This window comes from Myiozetetes cayanensis, unplaced genomic scaffold (genome assembly GCF_022539395.1).
Source record: "Myiozetetes cayanensis isolate MyiCay16 unplaced genomic scaffold, myiCay2020 scf13, whole genome shotgun sequence".
In the NCBI taxonomy this organism is placed as follows: domain Eukaryota; kingdom Metazoa; phylum Chordata; class Aves; order Passeriformes; family Tyrannidae; genus Myiozetetes; species Myiozetetes cayanensis.
In genome coordinates this window covers 13,652,446-13,675,087 of record NW_026086937.1, presented here as the reverse complement: position 1 = coordinate 13,675,087, position 22,642 = coordinate 13,652,446, and the positions used below count along the sequence as shown (strand labels likewise).

The window sequence follows — 22,642 nt, the reverse complement described above, 5'->3', positions numbered from 1 at the left end:
GGGTTTTACAGGTGCACATTACACAGCTCCCTGGGGATCCCCAGTGTCAGTGCATCCCCTCCCGAGCTCCATCACATGGCAGATCACAAGGATCACAGTCCTGGCTGCCTGCAAGGAGGACCCAACACCCGTGGAGACAAGGCCTGTCCCTGTGTGTTGGCAGGGATGAACCTGGGAGACGGTCGCAGGCACCCTCCTCCTCTCCATAGAATACTTTTATATATATACATAATATATATTAAAATTACATTTCTCTTTACAAAAACAATTCAACAAGGGGCCAGGGGACAGAGCCCATTTGCCCAAACCAGGGCATAAGCACCCCAGCAAGTCTGGGGCAGGGTCCCTTTTGGGGTGTCCCCACCCCCAAAGCGGGGGCTCAGTCCAGAGTCCAGCAGCAGGTTGCGTGGGTGGAGGCGGGGGCACTGGCCCCGTGGTGAGATGCCTTCTCTGGATCCAACGCCACTCACCCCGTCCCTGTTGTCACCACCTATAGGAGAGGACAGAACATGAGCTCAGGAGGGGTGATAGGGCCAGCCTGCCCAGAGCAGTGTGGTGTGGAGAACTCCCTCCCCAAAGCATATCCATGACCTTACTTCTGGCGGGCGGTGCTGTAGGGGTCAAGGAGGTGGGAGCTGGCCTGCTCCAGGTTCCAGTCGAACATCTCCAGCACCCGCTGGCAGTCACCGCGGGACTTCAGACCCAGGCAGAAGAGCTGCTCCACCTGCAAGGGGACAGGGCATGGTCAGGGGCGTGACAGGAGTGCCACCACTCTTGTGGAAGCCAAGGTGAGGGAACAGAGGTGTGCCATACCTTCAGGTACTGGATTGCCCGTTGGACATTCCAGCCGTGGTTCTGCAGGGCTGCCTGGCACTCATCGGTGGTCACACCGTGCACCATGTCCTGCACCTGGGGAGAACTTGTGGTCAGTGTCTGCCACCACCCCCAGGCAGCACAGAGCCCATGACTGAAGCAGTGGGCCACTGGGGTTGCCCCCAGTCCTGGCTCTTTCCCTAGGGACCACTGTTAGCCTGGAGCTGGCATCATTCTGAACATCATTTTACTCTTCTGGGCTTTGGTGGGCCTCAATAGCCCCAGCCCAGAGAGCCCAAGGGGACCATAGGGACAGCCACCTTCTCCCTCCCCAAGGCCTTGGGTAGGGCCAAATTGGGTTAAAAGGGCCTTCAATTCCCATTTTAGCATTGCAGTGACATTTATGTCCCCCTGCACATTTGAGACCCCCTTGTAGCCAATTCCCTGCAGTTGTACTTGGGGAAAGTGAGGCACAGGGTGGGGAAAGCTCTTGTCCAAGTGAGCTCATGGCCAGTGTTCGCCCTCCTCCCCATGGATGCTGGGCACGTCACTTACCAGCCGGACCTTGTCAGCGGGACGGCAAACATCTGGCCCATCGTAGACAATCTTCTGGAGGCTGCAAGAGGCTTTCACCAAGCACTTGGGCCCAGGGTTGCTGTTATTGGAGGAAAAGTTGGCCTTGCAGTCTGTCAGTGGCTGCTGCACCATGGGACGGACAGTGGCTGTGGTGACCTGGCGGGATGTTGGTACCTCTTCTGGGCTTTTAGCCTCCTTGAAAAACTTCTCATACTTGTCCAGGTAGGCAGGGCGCTCAGGCAGCAGGTAGTAGTGGGTGCTGCTGACTTTCTGCCCATCCTTCACAATGGGCAGGATGCAGGGTCCCTTGGAGCAGTCCTTGCCCTGTGCCTGAATGACCTTGGGGGTGGCGTACTTGGGGTCGAGGGCAAAGCTCTGCGTGGTAGGCATGGGCTTCCCCGGTGAGGTGGAGAGGCAGGAGCAGAGGGCAGCACGTTGCTGTGGGGAGCCCACCTGCAGAGCCATGGGGCTGGGTGTCCGGGAGGTGGGCTGCGACAGTGGGTCCCGGGGGGGAATCTGGGGGGGCCGGTCTTCCTCGCCCCCTGAGGCTGGGGAAAGGTCCCCTGACCAGCGCCCGGGCTCATTGCGGCGAAGGGGTCGGGGTGGGATTGGAACACGGGGTGGGATTTGGGGCTTATCATCAGCAGGGGCAGCCGGTCCCAGGGGGACGTTGAGCCTCTTCATGCACTCCTGCTGCAGCTCCTCAAAGAGCTCGGTGGTCTGTGTCATGCTGGGCTGTTTGGTCTCCTTGGGGGGCAGGAAGAGGTTGTCCTCCAGCACCGGTCCCCGCTCACCCTCATCCACAAAGCCATAGTTGGTCTTGCCCCGCCGGCTTGGGGGGCTGGTGATGGAACAGACCTCAAAGTCGTCCTCATCCTGCGCCACGTCATCATAGGCAGGCGGTGGGGGCAAAGGGCGGGCGTCCCAGTCCACCACTGGCGTGGGGTGCAGAGGCCGGGGTAAAGCCCGTGTGGGGCTCTGAGGTGGGGTCTTGTCCAGCAAAGAGAAGGCCTCCATGGCCAGCTTGGCTAATGATGGGGCTGTCAGCTCCCCCACTGGAGAGGGGGTACCTTGGGGCACTTCCTCCCCAAAGTCGATGAGGGTCACCTCGTTGCCTGCCGGCCCCTCGCTTGCCAGCCGCCCGGGTTGCCGCTCACCCACCTTGGTGCCCGGTACCCGTGCTGATGGCTTGACTGGTCGCAGACCCTTCCCTGTGCCTGGTTTCTTCAGGCAGAGCTTCCGGAGACCCCCTGGCAGACCCTCTTCCTCCTCACTCACTGGGTCATAGCAGGGCTCTAGGAGGTGACAAGAGAAAGATGGTGAGGGTCGCAGCACCCATCCCTGGGGTGCAAGAAGAGGCATTTGCATCTCCAAACTCCCAAACTGCCCCATAGCTTCAGCCCTCTTTGCTCCCCCCTTGGGTACAGCAGACACATCAGGGAAGGGGGCACCTGCCCCAGGCCACCCAGATAAAGAGAGAAAAGAAGGGGGGCATGAAGGAGGGACAGCAGCGCACAAAGAAGCCGAACTTACTGGTTAGCAGGACGGTAGGCTGAGGCGGGCGCGGAGGTGGCTGCCCTGCAGGAGAAGAGAGAACCCAAGAGAAGGAGAGGCATGGGGTGAGTGCACGGAGCAAGCAGCAGCCAAGGTGCTAATTAGCAGGGTGCATGCTTTGTTCAGTCCCCCATCACCGGTGGGGTGTAGAGAGGATGTTGGTGGGAAACCACCCCACAAGGGAAGATTGCAGGTTTAGGGGGATTGTGGCATACGCACAGCGCCTGAGCTCCCTCCCCGTGGCAGCTCCGCTGAGATCCCTACACTGGGGAGACCAGCCGTGGGAGGCTGGGAGGGGACTCGGGACTCGGACGAAGGGCAGCGGGGCAGAGTCCAGCCGGGCAGAGCCACCAGCCGCCCACGCTGTTGGCAGTGGCGTATGGCCAGGTGACAACATGCCCCATCACCCCAGCTTCCCCCGGGTCTGCAAAAAGCAAGTGCCAGAAGAGAGACAGAAAGGAGAGGGTCCAGCCCATCACCCTGGCAGCAGGGTATGGGGATAAGGGCTTCGTGCAGCTGATGGGCAGGAGGAAGGAGAAAAGACGCTCACTTTTAGCCCTGCCTGGAAGCTGTGTGGGTCTGGCAGCGCTCGGGTCCACACCTAAAATGTCAGGAGGGTCCATGGGATTTCCCAGGTACAGCCTGTGGGGAGAGAGGAAAGCACCTGGGAGTCAGCAGGGGCCATGCAGGACCCTTCGTTCCCCAGGCTTGTGGCTTGGGACACCCCACAGCTCCTCCACCACACACGCCCCAGCAAGAACCGTCCCTGTGAATGCTGGGACACCACACCCCAGAGGCTTTCACTGCTATGGCACAGAGCCTGGTGCTGTCCCTGTGTCACCCGCTCCTCTCCGGCTCCACGTGCACGATGTGCTGTGCCCAGGGGACTGCAAGCAGGGTTCCGTGTCCCGGCTATGTACGCGTGTGGGGTGTGGTGCCCAGGACACCCCTCCAGCAGCAGGGCGCTGTGGTGCGATGCTGCGCCCAAGGCACAGCGTCCCGGTACTGCCGGGGGGGTGCCGGGAGGCCCGGGCGAGCCATCGCAAGCCAGGGAGCCGGCGGGAGCTGGTGCAGCCCGAAGGTTTGGGCGTGTGCCGAGCTCGGTGCGTTCTCGGCAGCCCGGGCAGCACGTACCCAGTGCCCGTGCCCACGCAGCGGGGTGCGGGGAGGCCTGCCGGGGCACGAGCCAGATCCGCGTGCGCGGCGCCTCCGTTCAGCCCTCTGAGGATCCTGGCACAGCCCGGGACGCCAGGGTGCTGTGTAGGGGTCAGGCTGGGACCGACACTAGCAGAGCTGTCCCAGGCCTGGGACGTCAAACAGCAGCGGGGATCTTGATTCCAGGGGATGGAGTGAGCCTGTTGCAGAAGCTGGCCCTACCCAGTGGGAACTTTCCAGGCTTTGAAATCCTATCCTGCCCCCCACACACAGCCCTCCCACGTCCCTCCAGCCCAGTGCTGGCAGAGAACCCCCCATGACCCCTGCCAAGATGCTCCTGCTCACCCAGCACCCACGCTGGGCACAACAAGTCCCACCTGGCAGAGGAGCACGTGGGACACTGGGTTAGAAGAACGCAATCCCCCTCCCCCATCACAGTTCAGCCAGGGTGTCTCCTGATGGAGCAGGGTGGGGAAAAAAATCATTTTGTTGGATTTTTTTCCCATTTTGCTTTTCAGAAAGACTCATGCTGTTAAAAGCGTGACGACAGGCTGCAAGCCACGCACATCCATCAGTCCTGGGACACCCAGAAACACTCGGGTAATGTGGCCACCTCCAGGGTGGTGCTTACGCGGGTCTCCCCCCGAGGACAGCCCCCCATAAGCACAGCAGCCCCCACCTCCCTAACCCCATTAGTAAGAAGAGGCAAAGAAGTTAGTCCAGCTGTAGGGACCCTACCCAGAGCCACCATTCCCAATGCAGCAGTGGGGAAAGAAATGCTTGATGGGGAAAGAAGGGGGCAGTAGCCAAGCCGCGGCTCACTCCCGTGCCCAGTGGGCAGTGGGGAAGGCAGGGAGCAGGCAGAGGATGCAGAGAAGACAAAAAGTTTCTTACTCATCAATTTTATCGGGAAACCCCCAGCAGTGCTGAGGGTTGGTGTCTCCATGGCCTGTGTGGATGAAGCTGTTTTTAAGCGGCTGGCTGATGTCGTGGGCTGACAGCCCTGCCACCGAGGTCACCGTGTTTCGGGGAAATTGGCCCACTTTTAGGGTCCGTTTATTCTGACCTCGCCACCAGTAATTCTCAGCCCTAAGGAATAAAAAGGACCTCGTTACTGATGAGGGGATGGGAGGGTGACACGTGTCTGCCCCAGTGACAAGGAGGAGGCAAGGTGACTTGTCCAAGTCCATGCAGGCACGCGGTGACACAACCGGGAAGGGAAGCTGGGTGCCCAGCATCCCAACCCTACACTGGCAGTATGCTCTGAATCCCACACCACATGGTCCCTGCACCCAGTAGTGCTGGCAACACAGGTTGTGGGGAACAAAACTCCATACTTGTGCTCAAAAAGATGTGCTCCTCCCTCCTCCCTGCTGCCTCAAATTGTGCAGGAACCTTGGGGTGATGCCTGCACCAAGATGCTCGTCACTGTGCCCTGTGCAGTCAAGGATGGCATATGGGACACACCTGGGGTCTGATGGGGCCCACATGGGGAACAGTGGGCTGTGGGGTCTTCCTCACTCCCTTCCTACATTATTAGTGAGCCCTGGTGTGGGTAGGGGGAGATGGGCAGACAGACAGGTGAGGAGCTAAGGCTGTGAATCTTCTTGGAGCCACCTGAGTGGGCCAGATCACCCTGGGCTGTTGGTCCCCAATGTGTCCCCCAGGAGTCACCTGCTCCAGGACACAGCCACCTCTAGGTGGGATGAAATGGGCATGTAGCCCAGAGAGGCTGGGGAGCACAGGGATGGGGCAAGGAAAGGCACCCCAACTGGTGTCCCCCACCCAGCACTGTGCCAAATTAATGTGGGAGGGGTCCAACCCTAAACCACCCCCCTGCCTGCCAAGGGCCCCCTCTCCCCGTGGGCAGGGTATGCTGTGGGCTGGGGGCAGTGGCAGTGTGGGTGCCAGCCTGGAGAGGCTGGCACGGGCCCCACAGTTTCCTGGAGTCACCTGTGAGTCACCCCCGGCCACCAGCTCAGCCCTTTTCCTGTTTACCTTCCCGCTGCCGCCAGCCAGCCGCCTTACTCAGCGTTAGGACCCCTCGGCAGAGCCAGGGCAGAGCCCAGCCGGTACCGGGCACCCTCCCTCACCCGCGGCGGGCCGGGGAGGAGGGGGAACGTCTCCCCTCCCCAGGAGGTCCCCTCCACTCGCCCTCCCCGCACCCCTCACCGCCGCATCCCGCCGAAGGGATGCTGCAGCCGGTCATCCCTCCACTCCCTCTGATTTCAGCTTCGTCCCACCGAACCCGAGCTCGGACTCCAAGCACAAACCCGCTCCGGCGCTGCCCTGGCTTCTCTTCCCGCGACAGCCCCCTCCCGCGGCCGGCTGGGTCCCCGGGGGGCTTTCAGGGAGGTCCCTGCCCCTGCCCACACACACGTACGCACACCCGGCGCCCGCCGAACGACAGGCAGGGGCTTGAAAAGGGGTGGGGGGTGTTTACGGTGCCCCGGGCGGCCTCGGCGGGGCCGCATGCGGCCCCCGGGAGGAGCCCCCACACCCCAGCCCTGGCCGGGCATCCCTGTCGGCAGCGCAGTGGGGGGACAGCCCCCCGCGGGGGAAACTGAGGCACGGGGAGGGGGCTCCCCTCCGGCAGCAGCGGCAGCCGCTGGGCCTCCTACCACCCCTCGGCTGCTGAGCCCGCCCCGCCTGCCCTCACCCCACACCCCAAAACCTGCCCACCGGAGGTCACCGAGGACCGTCCTCCCCTGGGGAAACTGAGGCAGGAGACGCTGCACCCCGGCTCTGCCGCACTCCTGGCACCCCCCGATCCACGGGCAACCCCCAGCCCCCTTTCCGCTCCATCCCCCCTTCGCGGCTCACCTGGGGCCGGCGGCGGGGCGGGGGGCTCGGGACCCGCAGCCCGGCCGCGATGCGGCGGCGGGGACGATGTAGGCGCTCTGGCGCGGCCGCACCGCCCTCCGCCGCTCCTTCCCTCCCTCCTTTCCTCCCTCCGCCGACGCCGCTTCCCCTCCCCTCCCCTCCCTGCAATTAAACCGCCAGACCCTGGGCAAGAGTCATCCCCGCGGCGGCGGACCGGGAGCAGCCGGTCCCTGCAGACACACAAACCCGGCCTGATTCACCCCGAGCTGTGACTAACCGCGGGGAGCCGTCCCGGGGCGGGGACAGGGAGGGACGGGGACAGAGCCCTCCTCCCCTCGGGGCTGTGGGGCCGGCGTCAGCGTGGGGACACTGAGCTGCTTTGGGGGATCCCCACTCTCCTCCAGCTGGAAGGGGACAGGCACATCTTGGAATAGGGATGAAGGGCCAGAAGGGCCCCCCACTCCAGTCCGTAGGTCCCCAGGGCAGTGGAGCAGGTGGCTGTGCCCTGGCAAGGTCAGCAGGGACCAAGGAGCAAAGCCCACAGCACAGTGGGTGCTGCCAGTGTGGTACCAAGCCCACGGTGCTTCTCCCAGCCCTACGACAGCGGCACATCTCCGGGAGCTGGCAGCATGTCTCCACCGCTATCAGCAGGGAGTGGCCCTGGGGTGTGCGGTTTCCCAGGGCAAAGCCACGGCCACAGTGTGGTGAGTCAGTGGGGACGGTGCAGGCAGGGATGCGGGCACTGTGGACAGGGCTCTTCCCCCACACTGGGGTGGCCTCGTGGTGCTGTGCTGCCTGGGAGACCACAGACCTCCCAGCTCTGCCCACCCATGGGGTACATGGCCAGTTGTGCCAGCGGCAGAGCCAGCCATTCCCATCCCCGCTCCCCACAGCTCTGCCAGTGCCCACAGTCTCCTAATTCCTGGGGTGCCCTGTCCCCACCAAGGCTTGGCTCCCTCCCCACAATACCTGCCACCCTCCCATGCAGTACCTGCCCTCGATGACCGTGATGATGTCGTTCATCTGGATGTGCAGCTTGTCGGGCTCCTCAAAGTCCTGCAGTGCCCTCATGTCAGTGGGCTGGGCCTGGGGGTAAAGGTGGATAAGGATACAGGACGCAGCCCCTCATGTCCATCCCTGCCCTGCTTAGAGGCAGGACACGGGGGCCCCACAAATGGATCATCACTAGCCTGTCCTCAGCTGCCACATCCCTGGGGTGGGTCAGGGCAAGGTAGCACCCAGGTTTCTCCTGCTGTGACCATGTCACACGGCCTGAGCTACCCCATATCAACTCCCACCTTAACGATGTCCTTAACTCTACTCATGCTCGAGCAGAGCCAGTGGACAGCATGCCAGGGCTCCTGTCCCCCTCCCTGCTCACCCACCTCCACCAAGAAGTCACGCAGGGCCACGAAGGTGGGTCGGTCCTCGGGCTTGTGCGCCCAGCACTGCAGCATGACGTTGTAGATGTCCTGGGGACAGTCCTCAGGCCGTGGCAGCCGCTCACCCTCCTTGTCTATCTTATGCAGGATCTGTGGGGCAGGGGGTGCTGTCAACGACTCCCAGGTCTCCCTCAACACCAGCAGGGTGAGGCAAGGGGGCAGGATCCTGCTGAACACCTACCTGGCTGCCGTTGAGACCTATCCAAGGCTCCTGACCATAAGTGAACATCTCCCAGAGGGTGACTCCGAACATCCAGGTGTCGCTGGCATGGGAGAAGGTGCGGGTCTTCAGGCTTTCAGGAGCACACCTACATGGGGAAGGACATGAACATCAGCTCGTGGCTGCTGCACCCCCAAGTGTCCCCCTCCTCAAGGCTCACCAGGCAAAGGGGACCTTGCGATGCTCCTGCATCACATAGTGGTCATCATTTTTGGGCAGGGCCCGCATCAGCCCAAAGTCTCCGATCTTGACGAGGTCATTGGAGGCCAGCAGGATGTTGCGGGCAGCCAGGTCGCGGTGGATGAAGCGCTTGGACTCCAGGTAGGCCATGCCCTTGGCCACCTGGATGGCATATTGGCAGAGAGTGGAGATGAGGAAATGGCCCTGGTTCTTCCGCAGGCGGTCCAGGAGGGAGCCCAGTGGGGCCAGCTCTGTCACCTGGGCCATAGGGAGAGGACAGCGAACCAGTCAGTCCAGAGGCATCCTGGCTGGGGTGGCTTCCAGGCTCCTTGTGCCCCACTGGGGATGCCAGCAGAGGGCTTGGGGTACAGACACAGCCTGGCTTTGCTCATGCCATCATGTGGGACCCACATGGGGTGGCATCAGTGTTGGCCCTGTCCCCCTACACTCACCATCTTCATGGGGTGGGAGAGCACCACACCATACAGGCGGATGAGGTTCCTGTGGTCCAGGGAGTGCATGGCGTTCACCTCCCGGATGAAGTCATCCAATGCCTCTGGCTGGCTCAGCACATCCGTCTTGAGGCACTTCACTGCCACGTTCAGCTATGGCCAAAGCAGGAGTGAGCCCCGAAGTGTCTTCCCCTGCAGGCTGTCCCACTGCCCAGCTCTCCACCCCCCTCACGAGCAGTCTCTCACCGTCTTGCCGGCAGGCGTGCACCACTCACCACGACGCACGACGCCGAAGGAGCCGTCACCCAGCTTCTCAAAGATCGAGAGGTCCCGCTCCCGCACAAGGCAGGTGAGGGAGTGTTGGCCCCCAGCTTCTGGGGGTGGCGGCGTGGGGGGCTTGCGGAAGGTACTCTGGGGCTGGGGTGGCAGCTCCGACTCTGGGCGCTTCCCACTGAACACCTGTGGGACACGGAGTCAGGTGAGATGTGGATGTGAAGATACCCGAAACCTTTGGGTCTGCAAGTGAGCAGAGCTGGGACAACCCCTTGTCTGGGTTGTACACTCTGGAACCCACTGATGACCTCTAACTGGTGATGACCCAGGGCAGTCTGGTTGTGGGATCAAGCTCTGTTCCTCCAGCAGCCTGCACGCTGGGCTGCGATTTGTGTGGAGGGAAGGGGTTGTGCCTGCCTCTCACAGCAGCCCTGCAGCAGCTCCCCAGCAGCCACAACAAACCAGACCAGTAGCCAGAGGGCCTGGGCACTCCTTGGCCAGGCTATGGCCACACAGTGTGCCCAGGCACAAAGCCAAGGGAAACCTTCAGCTTGGGCCGAGTGTGGTGACACATCCCTGCAAAGACACGGGCTTTGTAATTTGTGCTGGCTGCCTCCACCACCACCCAGAGGGAATGGGCTCTCCTTCCATCTCCCTCAGCTGGGACTGATGATGTGTGCCATTGGAGGGGGTCGATCCCAGTCTCGGCAGCCAGGACCCCTGCAGGGTGCGTGGGGGCTGGGCCCAACATGTGGTCGGGGTGGGAGGTGGCATTTCTGCCATTTTTTCTTTAATACAAGTAGCCTTCTATTAAAAGCCCATCCTGACCATGTCCCAGCACAGATGAGTCACAAAGAGAGGCCATGACCCAGTGCCCAGCTGGTAAGTGCTCTGCTCTTCTGGGGGTGCCAACTGCCATAGGGTGCCAGCAGCACCAGCTTTGGATGGGGTGGCATTGGGGAATATATGAGCATCCCAAGGTCCCCTGTCCTGGTATGCCCCAGCCTGCAGGTACACGGAAACCTCCTCGCTGTGAGGGCAGCAGGGCAGGCAGAGTCATGGGCAGTGCTGCTGCCCACAGAGCTGGAGCAAGATGCACAAGCTCTGTGGTTCGCTCACTGCAAACAGTTTTCCTGGCAAAGAGGCAAGTAACACGAAGGGAATGAATTTTCCAAGTGCTGGGGCAGCAGGGCTGTCCTTCCCTGGGAAGTGACCCAGGAGCCTGCGTGGGACCAGGGCGCACACTGGCAGGATCACACCACAGGCAGGACTCCCCCAGGGACCGGTGGCATGGGCAGAGCCAGGCACCCAGGAAGGGTACGGGGAGAGGTGCATCTTCTCCTGTCTGCCTCAGTTTCTCTGCCACACCTGTCCCTCTCTCATCCCTACCTTGCTCATCCAGGATTTCCGCTTGCACATGGCTTTCCTCCGCTTCACTGCCTCCCACAGCCGCCGCTGGCCTGCAGGATTCAGGGACACAGTGACTGTCACAACCCAATCCAGGGTAGAGGTCCCCTCTAGCCCCATGGACCACATGCTCCTCTGGGCTTCCCAAAAGATGCTGCACATCCAGCCAGGAATAAGGGGGGAGGTATGGTGGGGAGTACATACCAGGGCGTCCCATGCCGATCTTCTCCAGATCCTCATTTTTGACGTACTCAAAGTGGGAGAGGCGTGTGACATTGAGCTCGTCCCGGATGCGCAGGAAGTACTGCTGCAGCTGAAGCTCAGTGAGCAGCTCCAGCAGCCAGTCCGTGCCCTCCTCTGCCTGCATGCTACAGCTCAGCCTCTGCCGGGACATGATGCCAGGTTAGGGGGAACCGTGCTCTGCTCCTCTCTGTCCCATCCCTGCTGGGGAGTCACCCAGAGAGGCTCAGAAACACGGCTGGGGTGCTGCTGTGAGTGACACCAGCAAACTCATCTCCTGAGCCTGCCCCAGCTGTCTGGGGGAGGCCGGGAGAGGCACCCCATCAGCAGGACACCCAGAGACAGGCAGGGCCACCCACTCTGCCCTGTCATACCCATAGAAACACCAGCCCACCCCTCTGCTCCAGCACAGGCTATCCCCTGGAGCAGACAGAGCTTTAGGATGGATATGCCTGCCTGGCTCCCTCTGCTCAGCTGGAGGGTATAAGCATGGAGGGGACAGCTGCCCCCAGCCACCTGGTCAGGCTGTAGGACAGACCCATGGTAGGTTTCCTCTGCCTTGGATGGTTGTACCTCGCTGGGCAGACACAGGGAGGGGGCAGACAGGGTCACTGGGGGGGTCCTGTTGCCCCAGGACTGAGGTACAGGGTACCCCAGTGGTGCCGGCATCCCCCCCCTAGCTGTGCTGGGACACAGGAAGGTCTCACACATGAACAGGTCTCACACACAATTCTCCATGCCCCCCACCACTCTCCATCTGCTCCTGCTGTCCCAGCTCTCCCCCACTTTCATTTCCACCTTTTTGGAAAGGGACACGGCTCTGTCTCCCACTGTTTAGAGCAGGAGGGAAGTTGGGACCCGCTGTCCTGGCTCCACACCAGGTCAGCCCCCTCCATTCTCTCCTCTTCCCCGGGAGATGACATGGCCCCTGGCGTCTTCACCCGCTGTGCTCGGATCCCTCGGCCGCAATTACAACCCTCGGCACTGGGCTAAAAATACGGCGGGCGCGGCGAGCAGCTGGGCACGGGGGCACACGGGGGCAGGCGGGGACACACAGGGCCAAAGGAGCTGCCAGCTCCCCTGCCCGCAGGCGATGGGGACAGGGCCGGGTGACGGGTCTGCCCGGGGCGAGGGTCGGCACTTACTCGGTAGAGGCGGAAGCGGGTGAGGAAAGGGAAAGATCGGTGCAGAGCCTGGAAGCGCCGCATCCTGCCTGGCTGCCCGCCGCCGGCCCCTGGCACCGCTGATGTCCCTTCCCCGGTGCCGGCGTCCCACGGCGGAGCCCGCTCACTGCAGCCGGGGCACCCGCAGCCCCTTCACCCGGGCTACAGAGAAGCCCCCGCCCCATATATCCCCCCGGAGCTGGCAGGGGGCTCGGGCTGTCCGTCGGCCGGACGCGGGCTGTGGCTCTGCCCCTCCTTCCATCCGGATCTCGATCCTCTGGCCGGCCGGCCCTCCCCTTCCCCAACGCAGCGGGGCCGGGGCGGGGGGGTGGCGGCAGGCAGGGCTGGGGGTCACTCCCCCGGCTGGAGCCGCTTCCTGGGGACCCCCCGCTGGCAGCGGGGCTCGGTCCCGGCCGGCTGCCCGCAGCGCTCCCCAGGAGGGTTATTTTCAGCCCGGCTGGGACGCGCGCCCAAGGGGCCGGGCTCCCATCAATGTGCGGCTTTCTCCCTTGTTCGGCGGTCGCCGGCAGCTGGGAGCCTGGACCCCCGCTCCCATTTCCATGGAAACTCGCCCCGGCCTTGGGAAACGCTCCCAGGCCTCAGTTTCCCCCCCAGGAAGCAGGGAGGGAGGGAGGCAGAGGAGACATCCGGCTCTCTGCTCCCCAACCGAGGCCACAGGCATGATGCCAGGGCGATGGGCACTGCGGGGGGAGTTTCTGGCTCGGCAAACATATCCGCTGCCCAGCTGCCAGGCCCCATGGGGCTCTGCCTTGGGGTGCCACCGGCACCCTGAGGCTCACTCCCCTTCCCCAGTGGGGCTGGCACCCAACCCCAGCAGTGCTGTCTGCCCGCAGGCTCCCCACGGAGAACAACTAGCCGTGCCGGCAGCCACGGCATGAGAAAGATCCACAGAAACCTCTTGCCACAGCCCCTGCCTGCCTGCCCCCCCGCGATTGTGGCCATTGCTGTGCCAGGCAGGTAGCTAAGAAGGAGTTAAGTGCATCTCCAGGAGGAGAGGAGTCTCCACTGTGGCTTCTACTGACACTGGGATCCCAGCTGGCACCCGGCAGAACAGGCGCCGGGCACAACAAGCCCATTGACCAGGGACAACCGGGCACAGTGCCCTCGGCACCAACCTCTGCCACGCGCCAGCTTCCCCCTTCCCAACTCAGGGGACACGGGAGCGGGGGGGTGCCCTGCCTTGAAAGGAGCATCACTCATCAGGCAGCAATGACACCCACTGGGACTGCCACCCAGTGTGCTGCCTCTTGCACCTCCAAATCCCAGGTAAGGCTGTCCAGTTCAGCATCCACACTGGGAATGGGGGAACCCAGCTTCACCCACCATGCCAGGGGTAGTTCTGTGCCTCAGTTTCCCTCTCTGCGATAGACCCACAGGCACGGGGGATGATCCTGCAACCTCGGCTCTGGGTCGGGCAAGGAGTCCTGCCAGCAAACTCCCATCCTGAGGTGTGGGAGCCACAAACACTCATCGAGCCCCCGCCAGGTCCCTGGCGCAGGTGCTGCTCGGCCCTTGGTGCCCTGCACACACCCGCCGTGCCGCGCACACCCACCCCTGCAGCGCCAGGGGATGCACCCTACGTGCACCCCGTCTCATGCACGGGCGGTGAGGACGCTCACGTGCACCCGGGGACCACACAGGCGCAACCCCCCGCACCCCGCGGTGCCTCCTGCCACCTGCACAACCGCAGCCGCCCCCCACGCACGTCACCTCCGCGCACCCCCCCAGCTACCGCCGCCCTGCCCGGCCGCACGTGCGCAAAAACCCGCACAGCCCGCGGCATCACCGGGCCTGCTCCCCGCCTCCGCCCCGCACACACCTGGAGCCGCCTGCCCCCCGCGCACCCACGGCTGCCCGCCCCCGCTGTGCCGTGTTCCTCGCCTCCGCGCTTGCCTGGCATCACACACAACCTGTCCGAGCTGGCACAAGGGTGGTCAATCCTTCCCCCCGCCCCGTAGCCCCACCGATTACTCCTACCCATAACGACACCCCAACACCTGCCCCACACCCCAAGGCATCTGCACCTACGCATTCCCCACACCCATGCACAGCCCGACATCGCCACAGGGACACCCCCATATGGGGATGGCAGCCGGCGCGGCGGCTGGGGGGTGGCATCCTGTGATTCCCCCCTCCCCCCACCGCGAGCTGTGCCAGGCTCGGCTGAGCCGCGCTGCCGCACACCGTTCCCCCATGCCTCAGTTTCCCCAGCAAGAAGCAGCAGGCAGCCCTGCTCCCTTGGGTCAGGATGGGAGCGCAGCCGAGCGGTGGCGGGGTGCCATTCTCACACTGCCTTGGATGCTGCAGGGTACTGTGCATTCCAGAAGGGAGATGCCATGCAGGGACCCCCCTCCCCCCCATCAGGACCCTGCCCGTTCTGGGGAACAGCCACGTGCCCCCCGCTGCTCCCCTCCACCGGCTCCCCCCCACTGACCCGCCGGCACGGCATGCCCGGGGCGATGTCCTGCCGGGGGGGTGGCGTTGGGCGCCTGCTGCCCAGGCGCAGGGCCCGCTGCCCGGTGCTGTCCGAGAAGCTGTGGGGCAGGGGCCCGAGCATCTCCTCCTCCTCCTCGGCGCTGCTCAAGCGCTGGTAGTCGCATCTCTCGCCCATGGCTGAGGCAGCGGCTGCGGCGCAGCGGCGAGTGGGGGGCTCTGCGGAGACGCCCGCGTCTGCCTGGGGGCGGCGAGGGCTGGAGCCGGGCTTGGGATCACATGGCAGAAAGTTGCTGCAGTTCCGGAAAACAGCGAGAGGGTGAAGGTGACCGCAACGGTGATGGAGGGGAGGGGGGATGGATGGAGGGATGCGGAGGAGACGGGGAAAAGAGAAGCAGGGGCAGCCCCTTGACCGCCCGTCCTCACCCCGAGCCCAGCCTGGCCCCACTGTCTTCCTCCCGGCGCAGCAGCCCAACTGCCCACCTTCTGTCCCTGCTCCGGCTCCCGAGTGGAGAGGTGGTGGCATCGCCGCCAGCCCCAGCGCCGCGATCGCAGCCCCCTTCTCCCAGCACCCTGGCACGGTGCACCAGGCAGCCGGGCGGAGGAGGAGGACGAGGGGGGACCATCGTCCAGCAGCCGGGGTTCTGTGGCAGACAGGATGGGTAAGGAGGCACCTGCAGAGGGATGGGGGGGCTCTGGGGCTGGCAGCATCCCCAGCATCCCTCCCGCTTTCCTGCGCAGGCAGAGGGGGATGGGATGCACTGGAAAGATGGCTGCTCCGCAGCGACCGGCAGCGTTGGCGCAAGCACGGTAGGGCCTGGAGAGCAGCCAGGCCCCGGTGGGTGCTGCTGGGATGAGGGTCCGGAGGGCACACCAGGATCAGTCCTCTCCCCCCCCGCCCCCCCCCGCTCTCTCGCAGGGAGCTGGGGGTCTCCCAGACCTATGCCAGGCGCTGCACCAGGCACAGCCTCCAGCAGGGGCAGGTGGCACTGGGAAGCCACCCCCCCCCAGATGGGGACCTCCCCAATTTGCACATCGGGACTGGCCTGTATCCCAACACTGACCGACCATAGCCCCTCTCTCTGCCCCCTATCCAGAGCTACAAGTGGGCTGAAACCAGGGGGGGCCCTGCAGCCTCCCCCAAAGACCCCAGAGACCCACCTATCCTTTGGGGCATGGCACAGCCCCCAGGGACCAACTCGCTCCTCATGCCAGTGCCACGGGCCATGGTGACCCATTCTGACCCCCAGAAGCGCCCCCATGACCCCCTTAATGTGCCCCCTATAGAGCCCCATAGCCAAAGCAGTGACACCAGGCTGTCACTGTGTTAGGGCAGGGAGCACGAGCCTGTCCTTGCTCCCCCCAAATAAACACCTCCAATCCCAGTAGGCATCAGCTCTGGCTGTGGGGCCGGGCGGAGGCAGCCCCTTCGCGACTCCTCCTGCCATACCACGGAGGTGAGCTCAGCCGCGGAGCCGAGGCGGGCTGAGCCTGCGGCGTGGGAGCAGCGAGCCACCCCCGCGCACGGCCCGCCGGCGTCACCGCGCTGGCACGCCACGGGACGGTGACTGATGCACGTGCTATGCCACCTTCCCTCCGGACCCGGCTGCCCTGTGCTGCCCGGAAACCCTTGCCAGCCTGCCCACTGAAGGCGATGATGTGGGGTCCCCAAGATGTGTGGGGACAAACCCTGTCCCCACAGTGCTGGGCATGGATTTGGGTCACACCCCCCCCATCACATCAGGTCCTGTCCAGGCTCAACAGACACCAAAAGGATTAGGTCTCCTACAAGGGGACGAATGGCATCGTGCCATCCACCCCTGACTCACCTACCATCAGTTCCCATCCCGGGGGGTGGTCCCACCACAATGACAACCGCTGGATGGGATGCACTGTCCTCTGCAGTCCAGGGCAGCGACAGTCACACTGACCACAGGGTGTCCCTCCCCTGCGCGAGGACACTGGAGCTCCCCAGCCCTCTGGGATGCCACACTTGGCCCCACATCCCTGGGACCGGTGCCACAGCAGGACACTGGAGCTCCCCAACCCTCTGGGATGCCACACTTGGCCCCACATCCCTGGGACCGGTGCCACAGCATCTCCTGTGCCCACCACCCAGCACGAAGGACCCCAGGAAGTGGCGGGTCCCCAAAACAAGCTCCCAGAGGGGGATAGCGTCCCACACTCACCTCTGTCACATCCCCCTGCTCACTGTCACAGCCCGCCTGCCACCTTCCTGCCACCTTCCTGGCAGTCGTGTCACCTGGAAGTGATCTCACTGGCTGCGGCGGCAGCAGGGCGGCCGCGCCGGCACCCCGGGCTGGCTCGTTGAGCCCTGACGGGGCCCCGAGGGCGGCCCCAAATTGTGGTGACACACTTCCCAGCCTGGCTGCCATGGCGCAGGTACACACATACCCATGCGTACAAATGCACCACGCTCCCAGCAGAGGCAGGGCTGCCGGCTGCATCCTGCCCTCTCGTGGGTTGCTACTGCCACCCAGCTGCCTGAGGACCGTCCCCAGCCCCTCGCTGGATTGTGCCACCCAACGTACCCCCCATACCGGTGGGTGTTTTGCCTCCCTTGGTGCTGGTACCTGATGCTGCGTGCTTGGTCGGATGGGGCAAGTAGGAGGTCCTGGGGGGCCAGCACGGAGGGTTGGTGACCCCCGTGGCGGGGGTGGCCGAGGAGGCCGAGGTGCCAGGCTGCCCCTCGCTGCCATCTCTGGGCTGTCAGAGCCTGGCCCCGTGGACCGATCCTGCTTCCCAGCACAGAGCATCCCCTGCCCTGAGCCCGTCTGCAGCAAGGGCTGCGTGGGAAGGAAAGACACAGGCGTGTGGCCCCCCCCCACAACAGCGCCCGGGACAACCCCAATCCCCTCCCTAAGCCTCTTTCCTCTGCTAAATCTGCTCCGCAGGTCAAGCTGGGGTGGGTTTAGTCTGTCTTGCGCCTCCCAGCTCCCCGGCACGGGCAGGAATTGCTGACCCCGCGGCTGATCCCTCAAGCTCTCCCACAAAGGCAAGGACACAGAGTGGTATTTTCGGGGCCAAGCAGGCAAAGCAACACCCCCTAGCACCCACAGTACCTTGACCATGGTGACCACCCCTTGGCTCCATGCCCACAGGCAGTGCTGCGGAAGGGGAGAGGGCAGCAGGCTTGGCATCACCACCACAGTGGGAACCCTGCCATCCTGCCCCAGTGCAAGGCTGGTTTGTGCCCACCAGCCCCCGCATCCGTCTCACCTGGGCCACAGGGGCAGTGCTGTGGGGGTCCCTCGGCAGTGCCAGCCCCAGTGTTGCAGCGAGATGGGCAGTGTGTGAGGGGGCACAGTGTCAGGGCTCAGCCATGGGGCTGGCAGGGCTGTGGTGACACCGGCCACAGCGTCCCCCTGGGGCAAAGCAGGAGTGAGAGGTCAGATTAGGCCTCCCAGCCTGGTACCCCCATCTGTCCACCCCAGGTGCCCCAGACTCCCTGGGGGTTAAGTCTCCTTATATGCAGGGTCACCCCCCCATTCTGCCCAGGCAGCTGGAAGAGCCTTTGTGGACCTGCCCCACCGGTGAGCTTTGTCCCCAGTCCTCCCAGGGAAGGGGGGCACCAGCACAGACCCCGAGCCCTCTGTCCAACCCTCTACCCTTGCGATGCTGCCAGCAGTACCCCCATCTTCACATCACTACTTGGGCCAGGCTGCAGCTGGCACAGAACAAGTTTGTCAGGTCTCAGGCCAGACTGGCACAAAGCCACATCCATGCAGCAGCAGCATCTCCCCTTTGTGCTAGGTGCAGGAGAGCTGGGACCCCTAGAGCTGGAAGTGGGGGGTGAAGGCACAACCTCCCCAGTTCCCCAGCACCCGAGCAGTGCAGCGCTCTGGCCAGGTCATCCAGTAGCTGTCAGTCATTAGCACTAACTGAAAGCACGCTAATTAGTCAGGCTGCAGCATGAACAGTGCCTCCCCCCTGGCTGCTCAGCAAAAGGACTTTCTCCTAAAAGTCTTCAAGTCCCAGAAGGGCCTGTGCATTGGGCAGAGTCCCCTCCTGCCTCCCAAAATCCATAGTGGGTAATGCCCAGCATGCTCTGCCTCTGCCAGCTATCATCCCTCATGGACATGACTGGAGTCAAACCCCAGGTACTCCAGGGGTAGGATGAGACCTCTCAGGGGGAAACTGAGGCACAGCTGGAGGCCTGGCCTGCAGTGTGGCTGGGACAGGGTTCGGCTACCAGCTCACAGGTTCCTGGTCCTGCAGGGGCTGCTCCTCTGCCCATGAGGGCCCCTCTTGCCCCAGGGAGGCTGAGTCACAACAGGACAACAGGCTGGCAGCTGCCCGAGGAGGAGGGAGCCACTGCCAGCCCCCCCAGCCATACCCACAACACCCCACCCTGCACTAACAAATACTGGGCTAACAAGGTTCCAGTAGCTCTAGGGGTTGGTAACAGGTTGCACAGCCTGTACAGCCCCCACCCTACACCCCCAGGCCTTGGTGCAGCAGGATGAGGCTGCTTCTGTCCCCCACTCCCTGTGGGGAGCAGTGGGCTTGGGACTGGTAGTGGGAGCAGGGCCGCAGCAGATTGGTGAGCATGCAGCACTCAGGGTCTGTCCTGGACCCTCTCCCTAAAGAAAGGCCTGGCAGGGCAGCCCTGCTCAAAAACACTCCACCAGGCAGGTCCTGTTTTTAGGAGACTTTTGCAAAGTCTGGTGCTCAAAAACTTTGTTCAAAGCTTTGCCCTAAGCCGGCTCAACAAAGGGCTGAGTAAAGGGGGAATGCATTACTTTCAGAGCCCACAGCACTGGCAAGAGGCACATGCACACTTCGCAGGGTATCAAGCCAGTGGAGAGCCAGCAGCACTGGGGTACTCCGATGTGCCCACTGCACCAAGGCAGCCCTGGGGAAGTGAGGGTGTGGGGAACTGCCAGTGCCAGGCTCTGCCCTGGCTTGTCCTGCCCAGACAGCCCAGCCCCGCATGGCCGCCAGAGACACTGCCCCTGCCCAGGCTCCTCTGGCCACCTGCAAACCCCCCTCCCCCAGCTACCACTTCAGAGGGGGTGAGGGTAGTTCCCAGATAGTTCTGGGAGAAGCCAAGCAGGGTTCACCTGGCAAGGTGGGATCCTTCTCTGGACTGTCAGCACCACCTTATCAGGTTTAACTCAAAAACTTTATTAAGAAAAGCAAGACCAACAAAGATCAGAAGTACCCAAACAGTCCTGGACCGTTCAGAGAAAAACCTGCTGCAATATGGCTGGACACAGCCACGGTGCTGCCCGCTGAGCCCGTGGTCACAGGCTCCCCACACCTCACTGCTGCTCGGGGTTTCTGACCCAGCACAACACCCCGAGGCGCAGGGCTGGCCCCGGAGGACAAGGGTCCTCTGTTCACTGCCACAGCTCCCAAGAGCCCAGGGAAGAGGAAGAGCAAAGCCGCCTTTTCTCCAGGGGGAAAAAAAACAAAACAAAACAAAAAACAACCTTCCCCCAGTTTCCGCTGTGGTTTAGGAGAGTTCAAGGACACCAGGCACCTACTCACACCAGACCATGATGCCTGCTCTGCCCTGGCAGCAGGAGCAGGAGGTCGGGCACGTTGCTGGCCGGGGCTCAGCAGTCCCGCAGTGCCCGGGCACGAGGGCAGCACCGCAGCTCGCACTGCTGCAGGGAACGGTGCCAGCTGCTCCCGGTGAGGCGCAGCCGACACACGCCGATGCCGACTGGGACACTCCACAGTGCTAAACGTGAACCCACCTCCCTGCCCCTCGCATCGCCCCCAAAAACAGGGTCGCGCGTAGTTCCTTACCTTTGTGCTCACCGCCACTGCCACCGCATCCTGCGCCGGGTATGCAGCGTCACCGGAGGGCGAGGATGGGCACGGCGGCACTCCAGACAGCCGGCATGCCAGGCGGGACGCGCCCACACACCTGCCGGGGTGGGGTGCGACGATCGACGCCGGGGACGTCCGGGACGCGGGTGGGATCACCCACGGGGCAGCGGGCAGCGGACACAGCGTCCGACCTCACACCCGGGCGGACCTCCTGCGGCTCGGGCGCTGTGCCGGGGTCCTCGTGCCGGGGTTGCCGCTGGGGTGCTCCTGCTCCCCTGGGTAGAGCTCGCCCTCCTCCTGCACCCCACCCCGGGCCTCCCCCTCTTCCTGCCGGCCCCGACGCACCCACCAGCGGGCTCGGGCCGGGGGGCTCCCCGCGTCCCGCCGCGTCCCGCCGCGCTCCTGCTGCGCCCGCCGGGCCAGGCCCTGCTCCTGCCGGACCTTGGGGCCGTGCTCCTGCACCCCGCGCACCGCGCCCCGTGCCCGCCGCGCCCCGGGGCTGCCGCCCGCCACCGCCTCCTCCGCGCCCCGCGCCCGCCGCCGCGCCCGCGCCGGCCCCCGCTCCCGGGGCCGCCGCGGCTCCGCGCCCGCCTTGGGGCTGCCGAGGGCGGTGACGGGCCCGGGCCGCTCGCCCCACTCCTGCAGGCTCGTCCGCTCGCCCAGCGGCACCCAGTGCCACCGGCCCGGCCCCCCGCCGCCGCCTCCGCCGCCCCCGGCTCCCTGCCGCCGCCGGCCACCAGCTCCTGGCCGCGGGGCAGCGCCCCCAGCCCCGCCTCCTGCACGCCGCGGGTGAAGCCTCCCTGCTCCTGCACGCCCGGGGCCACCCCGCCGCCCTCCGGCACCGCCGGGCTCAGCCCCCCTCCCTCCGGCACCCCCGGCGCCCCGCTCGCCCCCTGCCCCCGGATGGTGCACGCGGTCGCGGGCCCCGCCCCGGCCCCGCACGCTGGGGAAGCCCCCCCGCGCCGCGCTGCTGGAGCCCTGGAGCTCCGGCTCCGCTTCCACCGCCCCCTTCCCTTCCTCCCCTCCTGCCCCGCCGCGAGCCCGGCCGGCCCCCGGCCCCGCCCTTAAAGGCGCCGCGGCGCCGCTTTACGTAACGGCGGGGTGAGGACGGACGGACAGGAGGAAGGAAGGGCGGGCAGGCAGGGGCACGGGTGGAGGAGCAGCGGGGTCGCCGGGGTGGGCAGACGGACAGACTCACCGCAGAATCGCACCAGGCCCCGGGACCGCTCCGCTGCAGGGACCCAGCACACTCGCTGCCCTGCGCTACCCGAATCCCTTCTCCCAGGTAAGTGGGAAGGGGCTGTCCCCCCTTCCCTCTGCCCCGGCGGGGCTGGCGCTGCCCGGCCGCAGCAGGGCTCCCGCAGCCCCGGCCCGGCCTCTCGGGGCGCTTCGCACAGTCACCGCAGGGAGAGGAGCCCTGCCAGGCGCGGGCAGGAGCTGCGGGAAACGACGTGTTTCCAACAAGTAAATCATCCCGGTGGAAGAGGAGGGACCAGAGCTATGACGGGACAGCCCATAAGGGGCGAGCTGGTCTCCTGGAGAAGATGCTTCTCACCCCCAACAGTTCATCTTCTCGGGATGCAATGTTTGTAAAGCAGGAGGTGAGACCAGCATTAGGGCCGGGGGAAGACAGGAGAGACAAACTGAGCATATTTAAATGCAGAGTCCCAAACCCGTGCAGTCTCAGCTGAGGAGGACTCTGAGGCCAGGGAGGCAGCTCATGCTCTCCCAGAGCTTCCTGGGGCTCTAAGCATTATCCATATACCCATCTGGACCTTGGCCCAGGGGAGCTCCAAAGTGATGAGGGGAAGAGACAAGGCAGGACACAGTGGGGCAGGTTCCTGGGACACAGTCACACACAGCCCTGTCCGGCCACCTTCTCGCCAGCAGAGACCTACAAAGCCACAGCCAGTGGGAAATCTGACATTTCGTTGTCACATCATCCACCCCAACACTGCAGGCTTTTCAGACTCAATGCCGTGACTGAGAGGCAGGAGGCAGTACATGGCCACAAAAAAAGCAGGGAGCCCAGGGGCTTGGACATGTTGCTCCTCCACCTCATTACCAGACTCCTTATCCCAGTTGACC

At 64.3% G+C, this 22,642-nt stretch overlaps 1 protein-coding gene across 10 annotated transcripts; it reads right to left on the bottom strand.

The window, feature by feature from the left end:
• Positions 1-184: 184 nt before the first annotated feature.
• TNK2 (tyrosine kinase non receptor 2) lies at positions 185-20,862 on the bottom strand. 10 transcript variants are annotated; one of them, XM_050308167.1, is made up of 17 exons: positions 15,179-15,646; positions 14,754-15,045; positions 11,100-11,277; positions 10,878-10,948; positions 9,462-9,674; positions 9,216-9,368; positions 8,744-9,021; positions 8,545-8,671; positions 8,307-8,453; positions 7,913-8,007; positions 4,993-5,187; positions 3,494-3,585; positions 2,923-2,967; positions 1,369-2,684; positions 814-909; positions 597-724; positions 185-490 (listed from the first exon to the last, which is right to left on the bottom strand). In XM_050308167.1, the coding sequence occupies exons 1-17, from the start codon at positions 15,376-15,378 to the stop codon at positions 484-486; spliced, it is 3,633 nt and encodes a 1,210-aa protein (XP_050164124.1). In that variant the 5' UTR covers positions 15,379-15,646; the 3' UTR covers positions 185-483. The 10 variants fall into 10 exon arrangements, with proteins under 10 accessions (XP_050164124.1, XP_050164119.1, XP_050164122.1 ...); XM_050308162.1 differs by having other exon boundaries at positions 592-724; positions 15,179-15,422; XM_050308165.1 differs by having other exon boundaries at positions 15,236-15,422.
• Positions 20,863-22,642: the final 1,780 nt, after the last annotated feature.

Bases quoted from the DNA above. Each gene is read 5' to 3' on its own strand.
- TNK2 (XM_050308167.1), bottom strand. From the start codon at position 15,378: ATGGTCCCCCCTCGTCCTCCTCCTCCGCCCGGCTGCCTGGTGCACCGT. The intron at 9,022-9,215 runs GTGAGTGTAGGG...CCTATGGCCCAG, and splicing joins TCTCCCACCCCATGAAGATG to GTGACAGAGCTGGCCCCACT. The intron at 3,586-4,992 runs GTAAGAAACTTT...CTCTCCCCACAG, and splicing joins TTTCCCGATAAAATTGATGA to GCTGTACCTGGGAAATCCCA.